General features: G+C 38.4%; 1 protein-coding gene across 4 annotated transcripts; it reads right to left on the reverse strand.

Annotated features, from left to right (window-relative positions):
• Positions 1 to 347: 347 nt before the first annotated feature.
• On the reverse strand, positions 348 to 12,157 carry POU1F1 (POU class 1 homeobox 1). 4 transcript variants are annotated; one of them, XM_009557196.2, is made up of 7 exons: positions 12,016 to 12,157; positions 9,188 to 9,253; positions 8,072 to 8,185; positions 6,844 to 7,089; positions 4,811 to 4,975; positions 3,314 to 3,374; positions 348 to 561 (listed from the first exon to the last, which is right to left on the reverse strand). In XM_009557196.2, exons 1-7 carry the CDS (start codon positions 12,155 to 12,157, stop codon positions 348 to 350), a joined length of 1,008 nt encoding a protein of 335 aa, XP_009555491.1. The 4 variants fall into 4 exon arrangements, with proteins under 4 accessions (XP_009555491.1, XP_009555490.1, XP_009555493.1 ...); XM_009557195.2 differs by having other exon boundaries at positions 9,188 to 9,337; XM_009557198.2 differs by lacking the exon at positions 8,072 to 8,185.
• Positions 12,158 to 16,314: the final 4,157 nt, after the last annotated feature.

Here is a 16,314-nt window from a genome sequence, read left to right on the forward strand (position 1 = left end):
TATGTGTAGTTTTCCTTTAATCATTAAATGCCACAAATGAAAGAAAGGCACAGCACAGGAAAACTGCAACTACTTATGCAACCTGTAAAGCATTTCTAGTTGAATAAAGCAAAATATGTTCCTTGCAGTTAAGCGGAGACCTCCAACTCTTTAAATATACTCAGTAGCAACAATTTGTTTCCAACCCTTTACATTAAAACTAGGTTGAAGCTAGCTAGCTTGCAAGAGGAACAAGTGGTTTACTGATTCTTTTTCTCTTTTTTCTTTTTTTTTTTTTTTAAACAACATAGTATTTACAGTATTTACAAAAAGCAAAACAGAAAACCACATCTGTATGTGGAAAAGCTTTACCGGCATTCATGATGCTCCTTGATAATAGAACTAAAGGTGTTCTGATGTAAACTTGTCTTCACTCTTTTTTCCCTTTGTCTTCTGTTGCAAAACCAAACTCTTACAACTTCTTTCTCAAGATTGAGTCCCTCAGCCATCCTCATAATTTCCTGAGAAGAAGGCTTGCTTTGTTCTCCAAAGTGTCTTTCTAGAGCTTCTTTGGCAGCGATACTGGACAAAGGGATAAAATGTCACCTTTAAAATCTTTTCTGACACACTCAGGCTTTCACCACTAGCTCAGAAGAAGAGTCAAGGAAGAGCACTGAAAGCAGTGACTTGGTTTGTTACCTCTTTTTCTATCAAAGGAAATGCACAGAGCTTAAATTACTCCCTAGTTCTTTGCTGACATGGACAGCATCACATCACGCAGAATTTCAGCACAGAGTAATTTAAATGCAAAGCCAGAATCAAGTTTAATGCAGTTTCAGTGGCAATCATAAAATGTTTGTGCTTCTTGATGTTCTCTAGGAGATACACCTACCAGCCAGATGTGAGTGGGATCACAGGAATTGAAACAAGCCTGACCAACCATTCTGACCCAGCCACAGAAGTGTTGTGGGAGTTTAGCAAGTGTACGTTACTGGGGTTAACTGGTTGAATAGAATCGTTTGAGTTTACAGAGGGGAAGAGCTCCTTCACTTGTAATTTAGGAAATATTTTATGTTGTATCAAGTTCTGCATCTCATTTTGTTATAAAGAGGGCACTAGGGTATTTCTAGAAATCACAGAGATTATGGCAAGCTGTTTTAGTAATCACTCCACTTTCTAGAAGCCTTCCTTAATCTATTCCTCACAGTTGCCAGTGACCAAAGTTGAGTGGTTCCATAAACAAAGTAAGTTAACACTATCTTTCTTTATTGTGAGGTAGAATTTCCTTCCTGTTCGTGTTACCTATTCTCAGAAAACCAGGAGTGTCTGTAACATGCTTATGTCCCACCAGGATGCATCTAAAACTGCCTTCAGCAGTAGTTGTAATTTCTTTGGACACAAGAGGGCACTTCATGCATTAGTCTGGAAATGAGTTACAGGTATTTCTGTTGTAGAAATAGACCAGATATCAGCTGGAGTTCTAGTTATTTCATCACTTTATCTGTAATATGCTACTGGTCTTTCATTTATAGGTCTATTTTTCAATATTTAGTAAAACTACCAAAACTGCTTAATTAGTAACATAGTGTTCTGCACACACAGAAGTGTAGCAACGTCATTGGTTTTAACTAACAGTTTCTTAGGCTTTCTGATCAAAATAGAAAAGAAAATAGCTTCCACAAATTCAAATTAAGTAGATTTTGCTCAGGGTATGGATGAGGTAATTTAGTTAGTGGGATTTTTGTTCAAACATCCATTAAGAACTGCTGAGAGTAAGACTGCAGTTTAGATAGAGCCCACCTCCCTAATTAGTTTGAGGTCTTCAAACTAAGGTCCTATGTAAATTCAAAGGAAGAATTAATATTCTTAATGTATGGGATTCAGTCCTGAGTGTCCCCTCAATTATTTGTGCCCTTCATGACCTGTCATATTTGATACTCCCAGTGCAGTGGAGTTAGATGCAAAAGCAGAAATAATTAAAAACTTCTTAATACAAGGGCTGATTTGCTTGATAGCTGTTAAAAAAAAAAAAAAAAAAAAAAAATCAAAGCCCACAGTGTTAGAATAGTCTTCAGTGAGCTCCTCTAGCCTGAGGAATACAACTAGGACAGAGATTATTTCAACTCACAGCTCTCATGTAGGCCATATTGCATAAACCGGGCAGGGTCTTGGCACTGCCACTCAAATACTTATTGGCTTTAAGAGAAGCTGAGAGGAGAAACTGGACTTCCAAGAGTAAACCTTCACCTCTTGGGAGGTGCTCTAATGAGAATATCCCATCCCCAACTCTATCATAATTGAGGAGCATCCCACTGGAAAAATATTGACTTCGGAAGTCAGACAGAAATCACATCTTCACTTTATTCCTTGGATCAAAGGCAACATGACTCGAAAAATCAGTCTCAAGTTGAATGTGAAAGGAAAATATATGACTTGTGGCTGCGGGGTTCTGAGATTGTGGGACAACAGAGCAGTGTATGTCTCTAGGAGGCAGCATGGCACATTGGGAAGGATCCCTGTTCAGAGAACAGGCACTTCAGTGTAGCAGGAAGGTTCTTGTACAACCAGAGTTGAACCTAGAGGCAGACAAATTCCCTTCCTGTAGAAGAATGCTACAGCTCTTTGAAAGCCCCCTCTGAGTGAATTCTTCACCATAAATGATGAGTCTAAGATACATAAAGAGGAAATAATTGCCCCATGTTTTCGTTTTGCCTATTTAATAATTGTTTTTGTAACGTGATTACCAGACTACTTGATTTCCATATGGAGTTGAAGCTAGGTAGGTGATACTGGTTGGCCACTAGAGACACAATAAGCAGGAGAAGACAGTTCTCTGTTTTCCATTTAGTTTGTGAAAGTGCTTCTCTGGGAACTCCAAAGAATGCAATGACATAGGACAGGGATCCAATATTACGTGTAGAATATGCCCTCAAATTTCCCAGACCTCACTTCTCTGGCAAAATAATGAAATTTATTTTAGTATACTGTAGAACCTCCAAATAAGAAAAAAAAAAAGAGTGCTCTGACACCATATTCACTATGCAAATATCATATTGTTAGAGTGGAATCAGAGTAATTTTTTTTTTTGTCTTTAAGTATGTTGCTGTGTGTTAAAAAAAGGTCTTTAATTGGGAAATGCAGTATCTTTGGAGCAAACTGGGGTTTTGGAGAGTTATGCTGTTATTTTTCACTGGAATGTTTCAAAACAGTGAAACATTTTGAAACACTGACTACAGAGATTCATTAATAGAAAATGACACTTTTGATTTCAAGCCCAAGATAAAGAAGCATCTTAGCCAAAGGGGCAACATGTAACACTCTCAATATTTATTACCTTATGGTGGTTCTGCGCTTCCGCTTCCTCTCATTCACTCCAACTTTTTCATTGTATAAAGCTGCATTAAAAATAAAACAAAACAAACCCTAGCAGTTATGTTCCATAGCGGATGGAAAACAAGCACAAATATCTCCAGGAAAAAAAAAAAAAGTTTCTTTGAAGACAGAAGAAACCTATCAGATAATGCTTCAGAATCAGAGCATCACCACACATAGGGGAACTTTTTTTCTTAGAGATGGTTGTTCATTGTTTTACCTCCAGTTATAAAATGGTTATAAGCAGAAGCACCGCTGGCTCTATGCCTATGTACCTGCAAATCCACATTTCAGCCCCCTCCTCTTACACACCTTCTTCCACCTCCCCTGTAGGGTACAGTCTAAGGATATAGAAGCCATTTCCATATCCCTCGACTACCTCTTTTTTTCAGAAATACAGCCTTTATTCCCAACACCATTTATTCGTCTGCTTCTTCAACTCCACTTGCTAACAGACAAGACCTCTCTCGCTTCTCAGAGGCCATTGCCTACACACCTTATCTTACCCTGCAGCTCAAGCCTGTAATACTGCTCATTCAGGCAGCAGCTGCTACCCATCTCAACCTTCTTACAAGCGATTCTCACAACGTGCCAGCCACATCAGGACACTCTGCTTTCTAGTGCGCTTACAGAGGAAGAAAGCCTTCTGCTTTTGGTTCAAAGTAAACTGATGTGTGTGGCAGAAGGAGCTGTTTAATGTTTCCTACTGTTGAATACAATGACAAATCCAAAAAATAGCATTAAGGTCATCTTCTCTTTCTTCCCATACTAGGTGAGTGCTGCACAGTGGTAGTCCTGGCATTTGTTGTCACCTCTGGGCATACTGCTTCTGAGCGATGCAATTCATACAGATGTAAAGGATGTACTTTAAAATAACCCATTTGCTTTAAATCAACCAACCCGTTCTAAAGTGCACTTCCCACAGCAAACCCTGTGATTCTTCCTACAGCTCGAATGTAACTGGGCAAAAGGAATGGAATCCCCTTTTAGCAAAAAGGTCACATCAAAAACCTCTGGGCCATGCTATTCTTCTTCACAATTCAAAGACCAGCTGAACTCAAATCCTTTCCCCCATGGCCACATCTTGTATGCCAGAGGCTGGAAGGGAAAGTCCTTTGCTGGCAAAGAATTCATAGACGCTGGCAAATGGGTTGTCCTGCAGATCCTACTAACAGCTCTGACCTGCACTACAGGAATGGAGCCATTTTCCTGGGATGGCACTGGAATAAATTATTTTCAGTAGGCCAAGTGATGTTATTCCGAACCCTCTACGCTTTTTAACTTGCCCTTCCTTGCTCACCCAAAAAAGATAACCAGAATTTAATATAAGCACATCTTAGTATATAAAGACGTGAAACCAAAAACTTTAGTCTATGAAGGACACATACTAGTCCTTCAATGTATAGGTAGGATTCTGGTCTATATGCAAATCAGTATTTAGAGGATTTCAATTCTCTACCTCCTACTTGTTCTGCTTCTTCCAGCCACTTGGACAGTATCGATTTCAGTTTGCATGCATTCTTGAAACTTAGCTGCAAGTTTTCAAACCGACAAATGGTAGTTTGGCTGAATTCAGAGCCATGAACAGCAGCCAGTGCTTCTCCAACGTTGGTTTGTGTATAACCTGTTAAAAATTGAGATAAAAAAAGTAATTAGGGGGCTTTCTAGAAAGGGTTACTTTCCTTGAGATGCTTAGCCCTGCACTGTTGACTTATATGAATAGTGTATGCCTGCAGTGACTTCAGGACGAGGTTTCTGCAGAGGTCTCTGTGGCTGACTCTGAGCTCACCTCAGAGATCTTTTCTGTCTGCTGTTGGTTTCAGGGCAGTTTTACCCTGATTTAGCGGAGTTTTACAGTCTGGAGTTAGGGATTTGGGAAGGATCCAGACCTCATATCTTTCTTTCTATAGATAGTACAATGACAATAAGCTGATCCCTAGTGGCACTGCTGGTCTCCTGTTATTTGTTGTGACAACTAAGTTGAAGTGATCAGGGCAATGTTGCAGTTTCTATGCAGACACTGGCTTTGTAAGAGCAGCTCCCCATTCAGTGCTCTGAATGTGTATCTGCTGTGTTCAGGGGTCTGGCTCATCATCTTCCCTTTGTGCCTCTGCACCAGAGCAGGTACAATCTTTTTGGATGCTGAATGTCTCATGAGGCAGCTTTTTACCTTCGTATTGATTTCACTAATTCTGTGTCTGAGTCTCAAAGACATAGCTCATATTAACTCTGTCTTCCCTTGTAAAGCTCAACCTCAGATTAGTTTTCCTGTGAAAATTACATTTTTCCCATCAGAGCATCAAGCCCAGTCTTACAAGCTGTGTGCTTTTTGTTTGTATTGGAGGAAGTTTAGTTCCCTCACAAATTCAGGATGAAGACACTGTAATAATTACAGTGATTAACAGCTTGGGGCCTAGCAAACATTTCCATTGCTGTGGCTGACATTAAGTACATACATATGGAAAACTAACCAATTAAAAACACTACTTTAAACCCTAAATTTTTACTTCTGTCCTTATTTTTACACTGCAAATGTAACATGCTAACTTTCTAGCTGTTTAGGTAATATGTAGATACCTGTAAAACCCTTATACTTACTGGTTTGGGTTTTTTTTACATTTATAAAGCTGGATTTTTGTAGGACGCCCTGTTTTGTGATGATACAACGCAATGTTATGAGTAACAATGTAAAAATTGCAACTCTTCATTCATAATATCCAATGTTTGTAAGCAGGATGAATCTGCAGCAGCAGATACTTTTTCAGTAGTGTGCAAACAGGAATGAGATGGGCTTTTATTTTGCAATGTACCTCAAACCTTCTGTAGAAAGGAGAAATACCCTTCAGATGAGAAAGACGTGGCCCAGTCTACCTTTGTCCTCAGCTAGGACTGTCCAGTGAAACACAAGCACCTCACCGGAGACCCTCTAATGCAATTAATTCATCATGCATCAACCCCAGTAGTTATAAGTTAGCAACAAAAATAGTAGTTGCTACTATACCTACAGCTTTGCACAAGAAAATAAACCAGGAAGAGAAGCTTCCTATTGGTATGAAAGATTTACCATGGATGTCATTTGTCTTGCACACTGAAGTGACACTGCACCATCAGATGAACCACTTTATTGGGAAGGGAGTGGGTATGAGAGGTAGGAGAACGTGTTGCCCTAAGTTGCAGAAAATTTGGGTCTGTGCAAAATAATACACCTACTACTGAATGTAATTTAATGAGCACCAATAATTTTTTCTTCATGTAAAAGAGATTTAAGCACAGGAAGGTTCAAAGCCATTTCTGTGAATGAAGTTGCAAAAAGCTGAAGTTCATTAATTCCATGCAAGTCTTTTAGGAATGGAGAAATTTTGGCAGTGTAAGGCATGATTAAAGTTATGATTAGACAACTGCAGAGGCTAGACTATAAAACAGTTGGAAATAATTGGGCTTTCACTATAATTCTTCAGCCTTTTTTTTTTTTTGCAGACATAAAGCACATACCCAGCTTAATTCTACGCAGCTTAAATTCATTAGCAAATTTCTCCAGTTCCCTGATTTCAGGGGAGTCCATGTCGACAGGCTCTTCGATAGACTTGCTTTTTCTGCGGAACTCCTGCTTGAAGTCTGTGGCAGTGGGATCATCCGTGAGGAGGGACTGGTGCATGGGTGTGAAGCCGTGGCCCAGGGCACAGGAGCTGGCACTCAGGGCATGCTCCGGAAATTTATAAAGGCAAGGGGTCAGACTACCTGAACAACACCAAAAAGAAAACTCAATACAGTTATTCTTTACTGCTATACAATAAAAATGTGCCTTCATTATCTCATAATCCATGTCTGTAATATTTATTATATAACATATGCAAAAGTATCCGAGACTGGGGATCTCCTCAGAAATAGAGTGTCTCTTTTGTCCCAATACATAAAAAATGACCAAGAGCCACTTTCAAAGGCCACAGCCATTTTACTAAGAAACTAGTAAACTGTGATGTACTTTAATAAGATGGTAAATGGTCCAAACTTAAATAACAATCCAAGGCCTCAAGTGGAATTCATTAGAATAATAAATACAGATTTTTGTCCTTTTGAGCCACCTAAAATGCAGCAGTCTCTATTTTATCATACAAAGAATATTTTGCTGTAAATACCATTTTATGCTCAGACAAGGTACTATGTTGGTTTAGCTTTAGCACAAAATTTGTTTGAAGAAAGTACACAGGTAAGAGCTCAAAGAAAAAAAATCCAAAACCCAGAACACCTTCAGAATGATTGTTCTGGCTTAAAAAGAAATTGCTCAAGGACAAAACAAAACTCTCTTATGCTGCCTGATCTATTTGCTATTCAAAATTATCAGACTTAATAAGGAGACTCAGCTAAGAGTGAAGGCTGCTTCTCATAGCGAGGTATTGTACATAGAATCAGAGAGTCTCTGACCTGAAGGGGAAAAAAAAACAATCATTGGAAAAATATTATCAGCAGCCAGTGAATTCCAGGTTCTCAGGACATCCTTCCCAATTTTCTAAATGACATAAAACTTGGTAGCAGAATTCAGAATTTCAATAACCTCGCATCCATTCCTCCATTTACTTATCCCGTCTTCACTACCCTGATTTCTCTCTCCAGTACTGGAGCTTCTAACACCACAGGAAATTATATATGCTTCATGCAAGATAATCACAAACAAAGATTTTTCTCAAAGAATAAGGGAAAAGGTTAAAGAAAGATGACTTACTTTGTAAGGTGCTGACACTGTTTACTACATTGGGATGTGGCATACTGCATGTCTGTAAGATGCGACTCTGAGAGAGACTTGCTGATAGCATCTCTGGAGTTGCAGGCTTGATCCCTAAAAAAAATGTAAGGGTAAAAAAAAGGAGAAAAATGAAGGTATTTTTATTTCAAAATGAAACAAAATGAACTTCTGAGCAAAACTTTCTGTTTAATACCTATTAACTTTTCCTGCAGATCTGAACAATGCCAGGAATGTTTGCAACAGACACATAAGATAAGTGAACAATGAAACAGGAGGATTTGGGCATTTGCACACGTTGAAGGAAGTCTATAGTCTGTGCCTTAACTGTCCCTATGCATATGTATTCACCTAGGCTGTTACTCTATTAATTTCCTTCATTTTTAAGTGAAATGAAATGCTGAATTTCATTTTAGACTATATCCGAATCACGATTATTTCGTGGGAGTTGTGTTGATTTGGTTCATGGCACTGTCTCCGTGACTGCTACTTGAACTAGCATAGAATAACTGTTCCCCTTCCCTACTCAGCATTCGACATGGAAAATTGAGCAGGATGCTACCACAGCTTAATGAATGTAAAAATCCACAGTCATCTGTATGATCTGTCTGTTGAATTCAGTTATCCTTCCATTATACCACTATCTCATTTCATAGCTCCAGTCAGGGCTCCATCACCTGACTACAGGGTACAGGTAATACACAGATATATTGGGTACATTGCTCCTGGTCCCTCAAAACACGATGATTATGGGAAAAGTGGGCACAGATGAGCAAAAAGAGAAGCACTGCCCTAGTCTTGTAGGGAGAAATAAGATATAGAGTGATTTCCTGAGAGAACATAGAATCATAGAATCATTGAATCATTAGCTTGTGAAAGACCTTGGAGATCATCAACTCTAACTCTAACTGTCTACTACTAAATGATGCAGAAGTTTGGGGAATCTCTGGGCACTGACACTTATTTCCTAACCCCTTGTTTAATACCTTAACCCCAGTCCTGTTCTCTTAAACCACTGTCTTCAATCAGTCCCTCTAAAGGAAAACCAACCAAAATCAATACGCCTATAGCTCACCCAGCTGACGGTATATTTCTTACCTGCCATCACCCCATAGGTAGATGGTTGATTTCCATAAGGGCATGAAGGCACAGAGTAATGAAGGCCTGCCAAAGCATTTCCCAAAGTCGCCACGGCACCGCGGGTACAGGAGCATATAGGAGTTCGGATCAAAGACAAAACAGATGGGACTGGTAAGAAAATGTGTGAGGATTCAGGACACAGCCTTCAAGTTCACAGGCAGTTAGTACTTTTGCATGCAGTTTTTGTAACCATTCAGTAAGCATTTATCTCCAGGCCATCATCATCAGGACAACACTGCCTCCAGACACTGCCCAGGTCACACCAGATGAGAATGCAATATGAATAGTGAGATACTCTCTGAGGCAAGACAAGAAATTGTCATGCTGTGGTCTCGATGCATTAATTTTAGTATAATCTATGGGCATAACCCAGTTTAATATACTGCTGAGGAAGAGAAATGTTGAATTCTCCAGCAGGAGGCCAGTTCCTCTCACCACCCAGCTTCCACGCACCATTTCATTTAATCTTATATCAAAACTTGCTCTGTGTTCCCAGGAATTGATTGACCTCACTGTCATGCAAAACCCACAGTGAACACAAACGTCAAGGAAGGCATTACTTATTGCATGCCTAAGACCTGGGTTTCCAAAAGAAGGAGTTTGGGACATTTCCCTTGAGGCATCCAGAAGTCACACCTTTCTTAGTGCTAACTGGCCAAAAGCATTTCCCCCTGCTTTGGCAGGGTGGTAGGAAACCAGAATGATAGACTTTGGGCTCTTCTAAAATGTTAGGCCTAAATCAATATTTTCCGTCAGCAGCACCAACAAACATACAGTTAATTTATCTCTAGTATTTTCACAGGAGTGTCTCAAATCTGTACTCAGTGCCTGAAGAACCAGACAATTTTTTACTGAATGCAAAATGAGAGATACAGATGTTCTTTATGCATAAATAGGCACAGCAACCCATATACTGTCCCCTTTAACAACTGCTATAAAATATAGTATTAAAAATTCATGTTTGCAAACATTCAGATATGTAAAACTGCACTCTAGAGCATGCATTCCAGTTGTTTAGAACAATATAATTAATTAGGGATTAGGATCCCTGTTTTTTACAACAGCAAAATATCCTGTTTAGATACACTTATACAGACATAAAATCTACTGAAACAGGCACACTTATACTAGTATAAGTGCATGCAAAATAAAGATTGCATTAATAATATTAATGCATTTACAGCAATGCAACTTTTCTGCTGAGATGAGATCTAAATGTTAACTGGTGTCTTTTTTCTTATTATTTCGTAATCCATAGACTACATTTTTTAATGCATAAAATAGCATTTTCAACTTGCTAATAAGGATTTAAAATTAAATAGTAACAATGATGCTATTTAAATTAAATAATAACAAATAAAATGTTGAAGATACTGCAGAACTTGACATGTTGTGATATCTGAATAGAACAGTATTCACCTTGGCTTTGTTATGCAGAGCTGTTCCACGCATTTTAAAAGATTTTGACATTTAATATAAGTTGTTATTCAAAATTCTTTCACATTTACTTTGTGCACAAATTCTCCTTTGATACTTTCACCAGAACAGCATTGTCTATTACATTTTTCTGAACGTATGTATGAAATGTGTAAACCTTTACTTGTTATAGTTCGCATCCTCTGCCACTGCTTTTGTTCTCACAAGATCATTTGTTAGATGCAGTCCTGCAAACAAAATTCCCAGTGACTACAGTAGTATTTGTCCTTGTGTGGGAAATACAAAATATCAAACCCCAAATCTGAAGCAGAGCAGAAAAATGCTTTTGGCTGGCTGTCACCATATACTTTTTATTATGAATCTAGAAAATTCAGCTGTGGTACAGATACATAAATATGACCTCATACAAAATTTTAAAATCTACTACCACTGCTAACCTATGGGCATATTAGGATATTTTTAGCCTCTTGCTTAAAGTATAAGATCCCACAGTCTATCATCAATAGTCATTTTTCATAACTTACATGTTTTTCCTATTATTAAAATGTTTCATTACCAATGCATTTCAGAAGGCTAGTTTCTTGTTAAGACTCCAAATAAAATTCTTACTTTAATATCATTTCAAATACATGAAAACTATTTCTTTTTTTGTTCCTAAAAGCTTTCTATCAACAGTTCCTGTATTCCAGAATCCCACTTCTGAAGGTTTACGGCTGCACGAAAGATCTCTTTCTGTCTCTCTCCCAGATAGTTCAATGATTACATATGCATTTAAATGCAATTAATTGGATTGTATATGCAAATACAAAAAAATTAAAAAATATTGGTGAGACTTCCACCACCAATTTTGAATATCATCCCTAAATCTTAATCTTGATTTAGTATGCAAAGCAATGCATTTTCTTCTTGAAAACTTCCCTGAATTGTATTTAGACCAGATATATTTTAAATGCATTTCCTATTTAAAGTAATTTGTATTAGTGTTAATTGTAGTTACATAATAAACAAACTTTTAATTAATTTACATGACACTTGTCATTGGAGATCACATAGACATAACAACAATAACAGTGTTTAAATCTGCTCTAGGTTAATGCATTGGTAACATACTTGACCTTTAGTCTTCTAAAAAACTTCGGCACAGATTTAGCTGAAACACAAATAAATGAGGTTTTCCCAATTCTCTCATCAAGCAGAATTTTGAGAAAATGCTTCTGCCTCAATGTAGATCCAGTCACATATCGCATTGATACCAAACATTTTAAATATTGCGGAATTCAATGAATACGTATCATCTAAAAGCATTGCAAATGAGAGTTACTGAGAGCAAGATTATTTTTTAAAAGTACCTGTAGACACAACATTGGTGGCATGGTTAGAAACCGCCAGGCACTCTGCGGCGCTGTGATGCATTATCAGAGGCAGAGAGGGAGAAGAATCAGAATTCAAGGGCACAAAGGTGTCAGATGAAGCAAACGCTTGGCAAGTCATACCCTCCAACAAGCAAAAGAGCCACTTGCCCCTGTTTTCTACCAGAACAGATCCTGTGTGATTAAGAGCAGCTCAAGCTCTATTCCAGGATTTTTACCTGCATATACATATAAAGGAGGGCTCCAGAGCACAGGGAGGTCGTGTGCAGGTATTTATATCTCTAGGAAATCCCTTTATCCATTTTAATGTTCTTTTCCCAGCAATATTGCTATACTGCCATAGAGCCTCCTTCCTTCCCACACAAACAGAATACGTGCCCAATTAATGGGGAGGGGAAGGAGGGTGAAACCAGAGACATGGTTTGACAGATATTTTCATGTAGGTCTTTTGTGAAGAACAATGACCAGGAAAAAAACCCATAAAAGTATCGTCTCCAAAGTCAGTAGCAATGAGACAGTTACGTTTAATACTAAGTAGGTTTCCATAGTTAACACCTGCCCCTAAAATCTCATTTGGGCAATTGTCTGGAAAGCAACCCAGCTGAGAGCTCAATCAAAAGTCTGTGAAAGTCGAGACCCTATAGCAAAATAATCTAAATTAACCTAATTCCCAGCAGTTGCACAATGATTATTTGTCTTAACATATACTAGAATAGATCAGAGATGTGTCATATGGAGCAGCTGTATCCCAGAGGAAGTTTCTTAACAGATAGCTTTACATAAGCACGATGTGCTAAATATTTATCTTAGGTAAACACTTGAAAGAATCTATAGTGTCACATAAAACTAATTCTCAGTTCCTATTATTAATTTATACTACCACAACATCTACAGTCTCAGCCAGAAGGTCCTGGTCTTTATTGTTCTACACACTAAGTAAAACCAGGATGTTTTCTCAAAGAATTTATTAAGTGATTTGTTGGCATGAGATTGGAGCTACTATATGCAGTAAAGAGCATATAGGTTACCCTAAAAATAATGAAAATTAGAGCAGCATGCTACCGTCACATTTTCTATATATATGCCATAAATTTTAAAGGAAAAAACCAACACTCTTCAGCAGGTAAAATATATTGTTGGGGAGGGGTTTTTTTGTGGTCTATTTTTGGGGGGGATTATGGGGTAGTGGTTTTTTGAGTTGTGTGACCATAAATGGTTGGCTCAAATTTTTTATTTATTTTACGTATAGATGACAATATTTTCATTTTGTTTGGTATGCCAAACTGTTTCAAACGAATTAAGATTTTGATAGCAAAGACTTCAGATATGTGATATAGGAGCAATCATACATAGTGTGTTGTTTTTCATGGATTATTGCAGAAAAGTGGCATTGCATCAAGACTTCCTTTATAATTCTTGATATTACCTTTAAAGGTGCTTTGAAGATGGCTGTGTTTGAGGTTGTTGGGAAATTTCTGAAGTGTTGTATATGGCAAATTACACATCTGATTTAACAGTGGTGAGGCTCTACACTCATAAATATTATCTGTATATGTGTTTTATGTTGCAAAACTTATTAAAAATAATAATCCTTGCAATATTATTGAAGATTTTGTCATCAAATGAACTGCTACCTGTATTACCTGAGTTTGGTCCAATATATATTAAAGACCATGGACTCACAAGTACACTGAGTAATGAATGGGAACTATGTCTTTAACTCCAGCATTTCATTCAGGTGAAGGTGTATTTGGAACCCATAGAATTCTTAGACGAGAGCATGGCAGTGAAGGAAACTAGGATAGTTGACAATTATAACAGTGCCTTATAGCACCTTACAGACTTTAAACAGTTCTCCAATGTTATATCAGTCTCATGACACAAAAAAATTTTTAGCTCCAATGGCAGATGTGTGGCACACCTGGCCATAAGTCCTATACATAGTAGAATGTGCATAAACTGTTACTCAATTGAATGGAAATTCAACAATTATTTTAAACATTTTCTTCTCTGGTGACCTTTTCTCCCACAGCAGGATGCATGATATATCCATGAACCCACATACTGGGGCCTTGGAGCCATGGGAGAAACAGAAACACTGAGAATAACATTTCAGCCCTGTCCTTGATAACTGTTTTTTTGTCAAATCCCAACTGTTATCTCGTAGCTAGGCACAAAGAGGTTGTAGCCTGTTCTCCAGAGCAAAATGGAGCTCACTTCCAGATTTCCATTTCTTCTTGAGATCGCAAGTCTTGTCTAGCTTTGTCCAGAAGCTCAAAGTTTCCAGACCTATACAGTTCATGAGAGGAGATTGTAGTAGGTTCATGGAAGGCACTCACCCGCAGAAGATGGGACCAAGGGAGACTGGGAAAGTGTGTGCAGCCAGCAATCATGAGGCACTGAACTTTTCCTTAGAGTATGGTAAAATGATGTTCTATGACATGATCCCAGACACCATCTCAAATGAGTTTTTCATGCCACTGCTATTTAATGTTGTGTTTCACACTGCTGCATGACTTGGATTTTTAGTTTTATGAGTTTGTGCCACATTGTCTACTTCACACTACAGGCAACCACTTCATTATTTTCCTTTTTGTTTTGTTTGTGACTGAGATTTTATTTGCATTCAGTTTAAAATAAAGTTGTTTGGATGCAGTTTTGAGGATCCTGAATAGCTAGACTGTTACCAACATTTTATTTGACAAATTTCACATTCATCAGATGTGGAGCTCATTTCTGAAGAGTTTTCTCTTCTGCTTGTTTAGGGAGGTCCTCCGGCCACATGGGCCTGAGAAGTACCTCCTTACTGCCATGCTTACCTCTCAGGAACCTGTGCCAGTTCATTGTCCAAGGACACTCCATTCTGGTCATGCAAACATGTTAATCATAAGTAGAAAGGACAGTACAGTGCTCCTCTCTTGTGTAAAGAAGTAATCAGACTTTGGAACTGGAGAAGTCAGGTCCAACTAACAGTAGATTCTCTCTTCTAACTACACTCATGGAAGACCCGAGTTGTTCCAGGCTGGTAGACCACAAATGGGAGACTTGGAGTGATAGGTATTTTTTGGGTTGGTTTGTTGTGGGTTTTTTTAAGAAGAATCTTAATCCTGCGGGGCTGTAAAGTTACCCAACATCCCTTTTTCCTCCTCAGAAATTAACGGGATGTGCCAGCTTATCTATATCCCCCTTCCAATTAGGACTGTACTAATTATGTACCAATAAATCCCAGTCACCATCTGAATCTCAACCCTCAGCACCCCAAGTGGGGACAGCTAATGGAAACTAAATGGATGTGCCTGTTCCTGGTGAGAGAGTGCCTTATGAAGGAGAAGGGCTTCACTGGATATACGCAAGTGTACCGAGAAATACAGATGGAAGTTATTATCACTCAGGGAGTTCTCTCTTCCTTTATTTCTGAGTTGTGTTCTAATGGTTAAAAATGAAAAAGTAACAGTTCAGCTGAGAGTTTCTGCCAGCAATTTCAGATCTGCTGTTGCTGACTGAAAGAGGTCATCCCTTCTCTACCTTTACAAGTGCTCTCAAAAATTCAGTGGGGGTTTTCTGCCCTGAGAGACAGATCCTATTTTTCACTTGGATAGTGATGTGGTGTTAGTACATGTCACAGTAAAGTCCACCTGCCCCCCTCCTCAATCCTCAGCTAAAACTCATCTTTTAAGTGGCTAACACTTCTGTAAGGAGGACTAAGGAAAATCAAGGTTTTGCATGACTGACCTCCTTTTAATACTGTCCATTATGGGATAATACTGAGCTCACTTTAATTTCTTTCCTTACCTCCAATTTTTACTTCATGTCAGACGACTCATTCTTTTCCCCCTAAGACCCTTCTGATCGAATCCCAAAATGCTGAAGAGAGCCTTAGAAAAACCTTTGAGATTTTCCTTAGATAAAATCAAGGTTTGTTTCCTTTTTGTGGCAGAAACATCCCTTCACGTGGTTTTCTCAGCTCAGAGGTAGCTTCTTAGGCTCTCAGGGCTGGCTGTGAGACAGCCAGGGGAAGCATGATCATTTTAGTCACAGAAGCACAGCATCTGAGTTCCCAAGAGATGAATCCATGCTGATTGACAACATGGAGTTTCATCCTCACCTTTTCCAGGCACTATCTAACTGCTAAGGAAACCAGGCATAATGTAGGTCTTGATAGTATCATTCACTTCTTTTCATGGGTCTCCAAGACCTTCTTCTAAATAAGTTGCAAATATAAGGCTTGTTCAAATACAGAGCTCATAAAGATGGAAGTCTTTACAAGCATTATCACTA

The sequence above is a fragment of the Cuculus canorus genome, chromosome 1, assembly GCF_017976375.1.
Source record: "Cuculus canorus isolate bCucCan1 chromosome 1, bCucCan1.pri, whole genome shotgun sequence".
Taxonomy (NCBI): domain Eukaryota; kingdom Metazoa; phylum Chordata; class Aves; order Cuculiformes; family Cuculidae; genus Cuculus; species Cuculus canorus.

What these genes read in the sequence shown, in the direction of transcription:
- POU1F1 (XM_009557195.2), bottom strand. Translation starts at nt 12,157, where the DNA reads ATGACTTGCCAAGCGTTTGCTTCATCTGACACCTTTGTGCCCTTGAAT. An exon ending in CAGTGTCAGCACCTTACAAA is followed by an intron (nt 7,090 to 8,071) that starts GTAAGTCATCTT and finishes GGTGTTGTTCAG; the next exon opens with GTAGTCTGACCCCTTGCCTT. An exon ending in AGAAGCAGAACAAGTAGGAG is followed by an intron (nt 3,375 to 4,810) that starts GTAGAGAATTGA and finishes TTTTTAATGCAG; the next exon opens with CTTTATACAATGAAAAAGTT.